The sequence below is a fragment of the Phyllobates terribilis genome, unplaced genomic scaffold (assembly GCF_046119375.1).
Source record: "Phyllobates terribilis strain yellow unplaced genomic scaffold, ASM4611937v1 Scaffold_785__1_contigs__length_677335, whole genome shotgun sequence".
In the NCBI taxonomy this organism is placed as follows: domain Eukaryota; kingdom Metazoa; phylum Chordata; class Amphibia; order Anura; family Dendrobatidae; genus Phyllobates; species Phyllobates terribilis.
Window position 1 is genome coordinate 436,119 of NW_027363545.1, and position 13,395 is coordinate 449,513.

Sequence of the window (13,395 nt, forward strand, 5' to 3'; positions counted from 1 at the left end):
TCGCCACGAAGATCGTCGCGACTACACAGCCTGACTTCTCGCAGCTGAGTTTTTGGTGCTTTGTTTTTTGTTGTTGTGAGGGAGTTAATTCTCTCTCTCTGTGCTTGACGAGGCTCAGCCTCGCCCAGCTGCAGTTAATGCTGCAGTATTGGGATTCCTTCAAATACCTGCTGGTCTGTTAGGGAAGTTGTCGGTGAAAGCATTTCTTGCAGACCTTCAGAGTGGATCGTTGTTTGGTGGAGTTCAGAGGAGTATGCGGTGTGGTTTGTTCCCTTCCTCCCTTTATCATTTATCTCCTAACCTGTTGTTGTTCCCTCTGTAATTGTGGTGTTAGTTTTTGTATGCAAGGTGGTTTTTGGTTTTCCCCTTGTACTGTCTCGTTTGTCTAGTACTGTGTTTTGGGCATTTTCTATCCTGTTTCCCATTGTTGTGATCGGGGTCCTTCTCAGGACTAGATTACTTAGGTTCAGGGATATTCAGAAGTTTATGGTTACGCTGGCGGCCTGGACCTCTGTACCATTAACACTACCTCCAGGTTGAGGGATTAGTCAGGGCCCCCGTCTAGGGTCAGCTCAGGCCCCTGACCCCCCTGTACGCTCTGACAGCGTGACAGTGTGGCATTGACCTGGTCTCTAATCTGAGCTGCTGTTAACCTGCGATTTCTGAGGCTGGTGACTCGGATAAACTTATCCTCAGAAGCAGAGTTGACTCTTGGTCTTCCTTTCCTGGGGCAGTCCTCGTGAGCCAGTTTCTTTGTAGCGCTTGATGGTTTTTGCAACTGCACTTGGGGACACTTTCAAAGTTTGCCCAATCTTTCGCACTGACTGACCTTCATTTCTTAAAGTAATGATGGCCACTCGTTTTTCTTTACTTAGCTGCTTTTTTCTTGCCATAATACAAATTCTAACAGTCTATTCAGTAGGACTATCAGCTGTGTATCCACCAGACTTCTGCACAACACAACTGATGGTCCCAACCCCTTTTATAAGGCAAGAAATCCCACTTATTAAACCTGACAGGGCACACCTGTGAAGTGAAAACCATTTCCGGTGACTACCTCTTGAAGCTCATCAAGAGAATGCCAAGAGTGTGCAAAGCAGTCATCAAAGCAAAAGGTGGCTACTTTGAAGAACCTAGAATATAAGACATATTTTCAGTTGTTTCACACTTTTTTGATAAGTATATAATTCCACATGTGTTAATTCATAGTTTTGATGCCTTCAGTGTGAATGTACAATTTTCATAGTCATGAAAATACAGAAAAATCTTTAAATGAGAAGGGGTGTCCAAACTTTTGGTCTGTACTGTATATATATATACATACATACACACGCTGCATATATACGTATAGTGGAAAAGATAAAAGAAAACTTACAAATAAAAAACTAATTTTTTTTGCGAATATTACCAATTCCCGTGGTCTAATAACTGCTGCAGGAGCTCGATAGGTGGCTGTGCTCCATATTTTTCTAATGCCGGCATGTTCATATCATCCACAAATATGACGCATTTCTTCCCCATCTGAGGTCGTACACGCCTTTCCGTCTTTTGTCCAGTCTGTCCATGATGATATTCTAGAATAAGATGCAAACTATGTGTCGGAAGATTCAATAGGTTGACCACTACTGCGGTGTCTCATTTTCAGGTAGAAAACATCACATGACCGCTGCAGCCAAATCAGCGGCTATTGATTGGCTTCAGAATTGATGTTTCATTCGACCTAGAAGAACTAGTCTTCTAGCTCTCTTTTCTGGCTCAGAAAGAAAGTCACCACTGCAGGCGATCATCTGACACTGGTTGGCTTCATTGACATCTCCTGGTCGAAAAGGAAGTGAAGAGACCGATGGGGACACAGGCGGCAGCGTGGAGAAGCGACAGGGTATTTTTTTTGTTTTAAGACACACATGGGTCCATCAACCCATTTAAATGTATGTCTGACCATCTAATACACAGATCTTCAGGGTCTGCGAGAGAGACCTCTGTTGTTTGTGGGTCTCCTCTCTGGCTAATAGCAGAGGGTCCTAAGTGGCGTATCCCCCCCAATGACATCTATATATCGTAATGAAGCAACCTCTTTCATTTGTCAGAAGGCAGGGTGATAAAAAGAAGACAAACCTGAATCTGATTGGCACTGGTGCGAGCAGAAAAGTTGATGAAGAAGGGAAAGAATTTTTTTTTGTCCAGATTGTTCATCAGTTTGTCTTTGACGTAAATAGATTTCTCTGTCCCCGTCAGTCCCACAAATAAGAGTGGTCTGCTAAAAAAGGAAAGTAGTTTGTAGGACAACCATAAAATCAAACATTTTACAGTGTTGAGAATAAAACTACTAATTTAGGCCCGAATTCAGACGTCCGATAAACACCATCCATGTACGGACCAAGATCTCCGGACCCAAACTCGCCAGCCTCATGGATGTCTATGAGGCTGTCAATTTCAGGTCAGGGGTCCCGCGGCCCGTCCGTCCATCGTGATATGTGTTTCCCGTCCTTAAGTAACTAGCAAACTATTTTCATTTATACAAACTGTATTTAGTACAGACATAAAACAGACAGGTGTGAATGGCGGCCAGTTTTCTGTGTATAGACCAATAGGGTTTCCTAATTCGACTCCACTATCCGAATGGTTTTCCCATACAATAAGTAATTGTGATGGCAAAATGGATAATTGTCAACAAGGTTTCCTAATAAGAGTCATTTTGTTACTCTTACTTGGTGTTTTTGATGCACATATCCATGAGGAAGGTGTATCTGACAGTATCCATAGTTGGCACAATGATATCTTGGATTTTGGTGCTTTTGTCCCACGTGGCTGTGCCTTTAATAAACTCATTCCAGTGAACCCAGCGCCCTCGGCCTTTTAACTTCAAATAAAAAAAAAGTAGTTACAACTTTGATAAACCATATTCGGACACATTTGATGTAAGGATAAGAGAGCACTGACACATTACATAAGTTTGACATTTAGGTCCTGTTCACACTGCGTTTATGCAGCATGTCTATTACTTTGCCAGAGGATCTGACGGAATCCACTTAGGTCATTGGACTCCATGTCTCCTTCTGAATTCAGTTTTTCGGGGATTCAATCAGAACCTCTGGCAGAGTCATAGATATACGGCATAAACACAGTGTGAACATGTCCTAAGAGACCTAAGATAATAACCCAAAGGCCAAAGTTATAAGTTGCTGAGCATTAGGCTTGATTTCCATGAAGAAATCCCTTTACCTCGTACATGTAGTCATAGACCAGGCCTTTATCGTCCAAAGGACATTCCCATTTCCCCACGGAGGACAGGAAAGGGCTCTGATCGATCTTTCCTGTGACAATTTCTTTGAAAAAAAACATCAAACTTCACTCGGCTGTCGGTGTCACAACAGCCGCCAATGGACCAAACCAGGGAGAAAGCAAAACTGGCCTAAAAGAGAAGAAAAGGGATACAATATACAGCGGGCGAAATAAGTATTGAACACGTCACCAATTTTCTAAGTAAATATATTTCTAAAGGTGCTATTGACATGCAATTCTCAGCAGACGTCAGGAACCTGCCTCTAACAATCGCGGATGACGTGGTCGAGCTTCAAAGGAGACCGTGATTTTTGCTATATGCAGCAATGGTGTAGCATTGCTGTATATAGCACAAGCGATCAGACGATCGCAGCTTTAAGTTCCCTAAGGGGGCTAATAAATACAGAGAAAAGTTACAAAAAATGTTTTAAAAAGTATGAAAAAAAACAAAAAAAAAACCCATAAAACTTGAAATGGGTTTTTTCCCCCAGTAAAAACAGAGAAAATACGTTTTACAAAAAATACACATATGTGGTATCGCCGCATTCAGAAAAGTCCAATCTATCAAAATATAAAAATAATTAACCCGATCAGTAAACGGCGTAACGAGAAAAAAAATCAAGAACGACAAAATTATGTTTTTCTGGTTGATGCAGTATCACAAAAAATGCTGTAAGAAGCGATAAAAATGTAATATCTATCGCAATATGGTATCAACAAAAACATTGTCTCGTACCACAAAAAATAAGCTCTCAAACAGCTCCATCGACTAAAAAATGAAAACGTCACGGGTCTCGGAAAATGGTGACACAACCCAAAAAAATGTTTTTTCCCAAACCTCTAATTTTTTTTTTTCACTACCAATCTAATAAAAAAACTGGACATGTTTGGTATCGGTGTAATCGTACTGAGGAGTGAATCATATTGCTAAGTAATTTTACCACACAATGTACACCGTAAAAACAATTCCCAAAAAATAATGTCAGAATTGTGATATTTTCACAATTTCTCTCCACTTGGAATTATTTCCCCGTTTTCCAGGAGCATAGGAAAGCACTGTCTATACCTGCAGATGGATCAGCCACACTGTGTATGGGATCGGCAGATCTTCCACTTACCAGGATCCAGATACGAATGTTCTTATTATTCGGATCCTCTCTCACCACATCAAAAATCAGCATCTCCAATAATGGTGTGAGTGATATTACCACATTGCCATTGCTGGTTGTCACCAGATCCTATGAGGAAAGACATTAGGACACTGAGGGTAAATCTAGACTACAAACTTGCGCAATGCTCCTACAATTGAGAGGACACATGGCGCCCACCTTGCACTGCTTTCGGAGGAATCGAAGGGAAGGTTGGACGAGCCACTTAAAGAGTTCCTCTAGAAGAGCGAGGTGGTCCTTAGTCTTCAGTGCATCGGGAAGGGTGCTGAGCCAGGACCTCACCAGGGGCGCCCAGCCCAGTTGTTGGGGTTCCAGATAAATCATACCGCAGCGGCTAACAGTGGCGGGCTGGAGAGAGAGATATACTAAGTAGGGTTGCCCTAAGACACAAGCCCATCCAGTTATCTAATTATCTCGCTGGGTGGATGAAAAACAGTCTACAAAGTCGTTTCCAAGTGTCCTGACGTTTCCATCATCCATAGATTACATAGACATCCATTTATTTGAGTAGAAGCTATGTAACATTACATTTTCCCTACATTCAGTGCTGGTGTCAGGAACTGGATCCTCACCATTTAGATGATTGTTGTAGTAGCACCAGAATGAAAGGGACTGACAATCCCTTTAATTATAGCGACTAAAGTGAATGTAGAGATGACTGTCAGTAGCGTAACTAGAGTCCGATGGGCCCCCATTGCAACATTTGGACCCCCTGCATGTTGGTCAGATGTATGGGCCCTTATAGTGTTCTAAATCCTATAAGGACATACGTGTTGCACCTCCTACCCCATTATGTAGTAATATCCCCCATATTGGGCTCCTTCCTGGTATATATGTCCCCTGTTCTGGCCCCATCCTGGTATATATATCCCCCATCCTAGTGTACATGTCCCTTATCCTGGGCCCCACCTTGATATATATATCCCCCATCCTGGTATATATGTCCCTTATCCTGGGCCCCACCTTGATACATATATCCCCCATCCTGGTATATTTTTCCCCCATTCTGGTATATATATCCCCCATCCTAGTATATATATCCCCCATCCTGGTATATATATCCCCCATCCTAGTATATATATTCCCCATCCTGGTATATATATATATCCCCATCCTAGTATATATATCCCCCATCCTGGTATATGTCCCCCATTCTGCCGTTGTACTTTAATGCATAGGAAAAAAATAAATGATTCTGCTCTCTTTTCCTCCGCTCCCCCGCTGTGCGCCATCCTCTTCTGAAGCCAGCATCTGACTTCAGAGTGCAAGCTTCGGGAGCATATGATGTCACTGTCATGCACCCTCAGTCACGTGCACGCCGACATCAGCTGCTGGCTTCTGATTAGCCGGCAGCGTGCATTGTCGTGCACAGACCCAACAGGTCTCTGCGCCTCAATACACTTCGTCTGAATGTGCGTTCGGGGGTGCACATGCAGTTGAAGTTTGCGCTGATGTCGGCGGGCCCCTCACCTGCACAGGCCCAGTCGCGACCTCTGCAACCGCGATCATTACACCCCTGATGACTGTGTATGTAGGACTTCCAAATCGGTGAATGGAAGAGTTGCTCGTGCTGCCAAACTCTCCTTTCACAGCGGCACAAGATGGGGCCTCATATTCGAGAAAAGTTAGGGTGGGTGCCAGAGGAGAGACCCTCATCTATCAGACAATTATGGCCATTTTGTGGATATGCTTTAAAAGATGAGAATACCTCTAAAAGTCAACCCTATAACTAAATCTGATTAGTTAGCATTAGATCCCCCGATGTACAAGTATATGGGAACTCCTCTCTTATAGGATGAGTGAAAACCTACCGACGCCTGGGAAAGGTCCATTGTTTCAAAAATCAGACTCATCTGAGGTGACATCTGAATGATCTCCCCACTCATCAAGCAACGCTAAAAATAACAGGACATATTTAAAACAATATTAAATGTTGAACAAATGAATAATAACTTAATCCACGGAGTCTGATCAGTAACCTCATAAAGGATCATTGTAAGCTTTAGTGGAGAAAGTACAATCATTATGTGCACAAATTAATATCTGAAAAAAGTGCAAAAATCTAGTAGCTGATTTATAATTGGAAGATGATCCTGCAATGAATATCTTTTAAAGCGTCTCTCTCCACATACAATACATAAGTCCTCTACTAAAGGCTTATTTCCATCTTCATGAATGGATATTGTCGGATAGTGTTAGGAAATACAAACAGTTTTTGCAATTTACTGCTAATTAAAGATATATAAAGATGCCATAAAATCTAATGTTTTCTATTCTCCATCATGGCTGTAGATATACATGGAGGATAACTTTTTGTATCACTTTTTGTTATGCTACATGGTGATGAAAACAGAAAAGGATATAAATAAAAAAAAAAAAGTTTTCACAAAGTAAAATAGAGAGTTACCTTTTTATTATCATCTAGGACGGTGTTCATACTTTCTATCCCTAGCGTATCAATAGGTCCATCAAAGATAACCCATTTTCTTTCCGGGGTCTCAGATAACGCAAACTCCCGGAAAGTATTAGCGACTATCCCATCGGTCCACTGCAAATGAAGAGAGGCATCAATAAAATTGCTCTTCCCATAAAATCCAATACAATCCCACAATTGAAAGGATTATTAAAGGGAATGCCTGGGATTATGATATTGATGATGCACATGTATTGACTACACGTGGCCCCTATTGAAGTGAACGTGGCGGCACCGGGAGAGACCGCAAGTAAGTGATTTGCATATACGCGGTCACATGCCAACTAGAAGTGCATGACCTCACTCAAAGCAAGTGTATTGAGTGAGGCTAGACACAGTCTATTCAGAATGTGGCTGGAAGTATGCAAATTTATGCTAATTTCTGGCATAAATAATACAATTTGTTGCTTCCATGTCTGATGGGGAAAATAAAACAGTTTCCAATTTTTGTGCAAACAGGGGGTAAGCAATAATAAAATGATTGCCCGGCAATGTATGGCTGGGATCTATGTCTCTGAAGGAACCCCATCTACCATGTCCATAAGCCATAAAAGGGGAGATTTTCCCATTTTCAGCAAAGATATTAGTATTATAAACAATAATTCCAATCATAGACGAACCTCATGTGACACTGGATCAAACTGCCCGAACAGCTGCCCCATGGTGATGGCTTTAGGGTTCACTGTCCGGTAAATCACTTTTTCTTCTTCGCACCCTCGCTCATTCATAAGAGACAGCGTATCAGCGAGGACGTGGAGGACCTTCGTTTTTCCAGAGAACGGCTCTCCAACCAACATAAAACTGCACGGGATAAACAAAACGCAGCATGGTCCATTGTATAAAATGGAAACCGCGAAGAATAAATCCCCCGTCCCATGGACTTCTGTAGTTCCAGCTTACCCGTGTCTGACAATCATCATCTCATACGTCTGGATCATGTCCTCCAGGAAGACCTTCTCGGGCTGGATGTTGTGTCCAGCACAGCTCTCCTGTGCGCATTCAAGGAAATCCTGAGCAAAAGGAAGGTAAAATATTCCATCAGTCTGTTTACAGTGGATCCAATTAGAGGTGGGAGAATACATTTTCAGGACCCAGATCAGTATTCTGTGGCCGCTGGACGGGACCCCTGAGAGCCGCCTCTTAGCTGCCGGCATCCCCGGCTCCTCTTCTGATTATATGGCCTGGTGTACATCATGCTGCAACCATAACTTCATGCCAGGCCGGCTAATCTGAAGAAGAGCCGGGGGGCAGGAAGAAATAAGGTGGCTCTCAGGGGTCTCATTCAGTGCCCACTACTGACCTGATGTCACACACAGTGTAGGAAAGACAAAGTGCGACACAAAGGGATGAGGGGAAGGGAGCACCGACACTAGGGAAAGGGGGAAATGGAGACCTCCTAGGCTGATCTGCAATCACCCTGTCTCCCCTACCGACTCTATATTGGTTCCTCACCAATTGCCGTACAGGAACCTATCCCTGTATTTCCTTAGCGTTTGGCCCTGGATAGGGAAGGGGGGGGGGGGTGAGCACTAGTCGATCCCCACTGACAACTAAAGACAGCAAGGGGAGACAGACACGGGGGAAGTAGCTTAGCTTGAGTCGACTTCAGAGAGATGGCACACACATCCTCTTAGCACCAGAGAGGAAGTAAGAACTGTACTTGCTCCAAGCCTTCACAAGGGGTCATGTGAATATCACTGGCACCTCTGTGTAGCAACCAGGAAGTATTTAAACACCCAGGCCTGATTGTCAATTAGAGCAGGAGGGAGGTAGCCGCTGGGTCCTACAGTGAGACCGCTAAGAAGATGTCTGTAATGCCAAACGAAGGGATCTCCTGCAACCAACTGCAGGGCGACTGTCACATCTGACGCACCCATGACACCTGGCCATTGGATCAGTCTCCTGCAAATTGATTCATTCATCTAAAAAAAAATGTCTCCATAATCTACAACTAAACTAGCGATAAATCACTCACAGATGTTTCAACCATTTTTTTTCTACATCAGATCATCTTGCATTGGAGGTATAAGTGAGCCCCCTTACCGCTGGTGCCCCTGTGCAGCTGCCCAGGTTGCACTAATGGGACCGGACGATGAGTGACAAGGTCATGTAACCCAATTCCAAAGCAGTGGATCAGGATCGGGTGATTTCAATGGGATTGGTCTACCATCTACTGTGTATGGGGGCCTCATGACAGATTATGTTGGGGGACATAAAAATCGGCCGGTTGGAATTTAATCACCCGATCCTTACTTTCTGACCGTGAAATTAGCAGCTGCCATAAGATTCTGGCAGCGACTCTGTCATAGAGAAAACAGGAGCGAGCATTCCTGAATATGGGGGAGCCGGGAAAGACGGAAGGAAGGAAGGAAGGGAGACACAGATCCATTACTAATGGGTTGGCGGAGCCCCACAGGGATAGTTCACCTCAGATTTATAAAAAAGTGACGACCGGCCCCTCCAACTTAAGCTCCTCCTACTCCCATGTTCTCCAGTCCGTACACAAGCTAAGGAAGAGCAGACAACACCAGCAGAACAGTACAACCCATTCTGAAAAATTCAGAAATGTGAGAAAACAGGTTATGCAAATAACAGCAAAAAAACACACAGTCCTAGGTACAACTCACTGGACCTGACAACTGCGATGAGCTGGCGATGCTGGAAAAGAGCCCTAGTGCGCCAACCCCAGACCAGATGACCGCCATCAGGAAAGGGTCGCGCCGCATCTAGAAACAAAAAAATACTTCTGCCATGGGAGGGTGCTGTGTCTCCCTTCCTTCCTTCGCTGAAAAGGATTTTACAGGTAAGTTCTTACCAAAATCCGTCTTTCAGCAGCAGAAGGGAAGGAAGGGAGACACAGATCCATTACTAGTGGGACGTCCCAAAGCAGTCCAAAATTCTAGGGTGGGAAATAGTGGCAGAATCTCCAACACCCCAACAACTTAGGTAAGTGCGCAACCAGCGCCGAATAAAAAATAAAATAAAATAAAGAGGTAACTTAAACCACCGCCGCCTGCAGGACCCTGCGTCCCAAGGCCGCATCGGCGGAAGCACTCACGTCCACTTTATAAAATTTAGTAAAGGTGTGAACGGAGCGCCAGGTAGCCGCCCGGCAGAGCTGCGCTGCCGAGGTCCCCTGACGAAAAGCCCATGACGAACCAACAGCCCTCGTGGAATGAGCTCGAACTTTAACCGGACAAGGCTCGCCCTTGAGCCGGTACGCTTCCAGGATAGCCGAACGTATCCACCGAGCTATAGTGTCCTTGGAAGCACGCTGACCACGTCGACGACCAGCAGGAATCACAAAAAGAGAGTCCAATTTCCGAAAACCTTGCATGATTGTAAGATAGAACTTCAATGCCCGCACCAAATCCAACGAGTGCAAGGCCCACTCCTTTGGACTCTTCGGCTTCAGACAGAGAGAAGGTAACACGATGTCCTGATTGACGTGGAAATGCGACACCACTTTAGGTAAAAAATCTCCACGGGTACGAAGCACCACACGATCCGGAAGAAATTCCAGAAAAGGTGGCGAGCAAGACAGTGCCGCCAACTCCGAAACCCTTCTCAAAGAGGTGACCGCTACCAGGAAGGCCACCTTCCAAGAAAGCAAGTAAAGCGTAGCTGAATCCATACGCTCAAAAGGCTCATGCTGAAGAGCTTCCAGGAATAGATTAAGCCGCCAAGGAGCCACAACCGCCTCCCGAGGCGGAAACTGACGAGCAACCCCATGAAAAAAAGAACGCACGTCCCTACGTGAAGCAATAGCCCTTCGAAAAAGCGCGGATAGTGCAGATACCTGACCTCGTAAGGTACCAACTGCTAGACCCTTGGCCAAACCATATTGCAGAAAAGCCAAGAAGTTGGGGATGGAAAAAACCCTCGGGTTCCTTGACGATCCAGAACACCAAGAATAAAAAGACTCCCAAGTTCTGTGATAAATCCTAGTCGTGGCTGGACCTCTGGCAGAAATAACCTCGGACGAAAAACCACGACGGTTCAAGATCTCGGTCTCAAGTGCCACGCCGTCAAACAAAGTGACTTCAGGTCCGGATGACGAATGGGCTCTTGGATTAACAGGTCCGGGCGAAGAGGCAGTGGAAACGGAGGCGACACCAGCGTCGAACACCACGTCCTCCGTGGCCAATCCGGCGCTACCAAAATTGCTGATACTCTTTCCAGTTTGATCCGCCAAATCACCAAAGGAAGTAAGGATACTGGCGGAAACACATAGATCAGCTCGAACTGGTCCCACGGGGCCACTAGAGCATCTACCGCCACAGCCTCCGGGTCCCTGTACCTGGACATGAATGTCGGAACCCTGGCGTTCAGCCTGGATGCCATCAAATCCACCTGAGGAGTCCCCCACCGGGAGCACAGCAGTGCAAACACTTCCGGATGAAGACTCCATTCTCCGGGATCCACCTGCTTGCGACTGAGGAAGTCCGCCGAGATATTCAGCACACCTGGGATATGAATCGCGGAGATGGCTGGAACCCTGGACTCGGCCCAAACCAGGATCCGAGAGACCTCCATCATGAGTCTGGAACTCCTCGTCCCGCCCTGATGGTTGATATACGCGACAGCCGTCGCATTGTCCGACTGAATCCGGACCGGCAGACCGCTCAAAAGGACCGTCCAATGTCGGAGGCAGAGAAAAATTGCTCTCAACTCATGTTGATCGGTAGAGACGACTCCTCTGACGACCAGACCCCCTGAACCCAGAGGTCGTTCCAAACCCCCCCCCAGCCAGTCAGGCTGGCATCGGTGGAAATCACCGACCACCTTGGGAGAAGAAAGGATTTCCCCAGGGATAGAGTTTCCGGACGTAACCACCATCCAAGAGACTCTCGCACCCTGCGGGAGATAAAGACCGAGCGATCCAGTGAAGTCGGCGATCGATCCCAACTGGTCAGAATAAGATTTTGGAGATCCCGGGAATGAAATTGTGCAAACGGTACGGCTTCCATTGTCGCCACCATCAGACCCAGAAGGCGCATGCATTCCCGAAGGGACATTGCCATCGCCGACCTCATAGCCTGGACATGGCGACGAAGGTTCGTTTGTTTGTCCGGAGGCAGGGACACCACTGCCCGTACTGTGTCGAAATGCATCCCCAAGAACAGGATTGACTGCGTCGGTTTTAATGACGACTTCTTCCAATTGACCAGCCACCCGAAGTCCTCCAGGTGCTGGAGGGAGAGATCGCGAGCAGTCATCGCCTCCTCCGCTGTGGGCGACACAATCAACAGGTCGTCCAGGTTGGGTAGAATCATAACTCCTTGTTTTCGAAGAAGCGCCATGAGTGGCGCCAGAATCTTTGTAAAAACCCTGGGTGCCGAGGCCAACCCGAATGGTAGGGCCACAAACTGGTAATGGGCCTGACCTATGGCGAAACGCAGGAAACGCTGGTGAGCTCTGCCGATAGGGACATGCAAATAGGTGTCGCGGATGTCGATCGACACCAAGAAATCGTACTGCGACAGGGCCGCTACGACAGAGCGGAGAGACTCCATGCGGAATTTCCGGGTCCGGACATGCAGATTCAAATCTTTGAGATCCAGAATGGGGCGAAACTTGTCCTCCTTTTTGGTGACCACAAAAAGGTTGGAGTAAAACCCCCTTCCCCGGTCCTCTGGCGGAACCGGGACCACCACACCCTGCTGCAGAAGAGTGTCTACCTCCCGCAGCAGTGCTGCAGCCAGCTTGGGCTCGGACGGGGTGCGTGACTGACGAAACCTGTCCGGGGGACGAGAGTGAAACTCTATGAAATAGCCTGCCAACATAACTCGCGTCACCCAGGCGTCCGAAATGTGGGACGCCCAAATCGACCCGAATTGTAGCAGACGACCTACCACCCGAGAGCCCTCGAGCGGAATCCTGGCGTCAGTCCGCCTTAGCGGGCTTCTTGTCAACCTCCCGTTTGTCCTGACGGAAATGTTGCTTCCAGGAAATACGGGATTTCTGGGTGGACTTCTTACCGGAAGCCGAGGGACGACCCGATCCCCAAGAAGGCTGACCGAACCGCCCCCTGGTCCGAAAGGACCGACGACCACCACTGGCACTTGACCTGCCAGACGTGGAAGCCGCCGCCTTCCGCTGAGGCAAGGCAGCATCCTTAGCCTTGGCCTTAGCAATCAGCTCCGTGAGGTCCGAACCAAAAAGATGACCGCCTTTGTACGCTAGACTAAGCAAACCTTGTTTGGATACTGCGTCTCCAGTCCACTGTTTATGCCACAGTGCTCTCCTGACTGTGACGGCCGAAGATTGAGACCTGGACAGAATGGAAGTAGTATCCAGTACTGCGTCCCTGCCATAATGTGTCGCCTCTTCCAACAGCTGGAAAAGCCTTTCCACTTCCGACAGCGGAGTTCCATCCTGCCATGCCGTCCGCAGCTGGTCCAACCACCGCAGAGAAGCCTCACCGGCCCACATGGCCCCCAAGACTACACGGAATCCATGACCCGCGGC

General features: G+C 46.6%; 1 protein-coding gene across 1 annotated transcript in view; it reads right to left on the reverse strand.

Moving 5' to 3' along the window:
* Positions 1 to 13,395, reverse strand: part of LOC141240120 (dynein axonemal heavy chain 12-like) — a 33,940-nt gene that overhangs the window by 15,106 nt on the left and 5,439 nt on the right. Inside the window, exons 3-12 of the mRNA XM_073668592.1 lie at positions 7,825 to 7,934; positions 7,545 to 7,725; positions 6,859 to 6,999; positions 6,263 to 6,346; positions 4,611 to 4,799; positions 4,401 to 4,520; positions 3,223 to 3,412; positions 2,709 to 2,860; positions 2,116 to 2,257; positions 1,409 to 1,574 (exon numbers count right to left, since the gene is read on the reverse strand). Of these exons, the coding sequence (XP_073524693.1) occupies positions 3,251 to 3,412; positions 4,401 to 4,520; positions 4,611 to 4,799; positions 6,263 to 6,346; positions 6,859 to 6,999; positions 7,545 to 7,725; positions 7,825 to 7,934 (987 nt within the window). The 3' untranslated portion in view covers positions 1,409 to 1,574; positions 2,116 to 2,257; positions 2,709 to 2,860; positions 3,223 to 3,250. The remainder of the gene's footprint in view (positions 1 to 1,408; positions 1,575 to 2,115; positions 2,258 to 2,708; positions 2,861 to 3,222; positions 3,413 to 4,400; positions 4,521 to 4,610; positions 4,800 to 6,262; positions 6,347 to 6,858; positions 7,000 to 7,544; positions 7,726 to 7,824; positions 7,935 to 13,395) is intronic.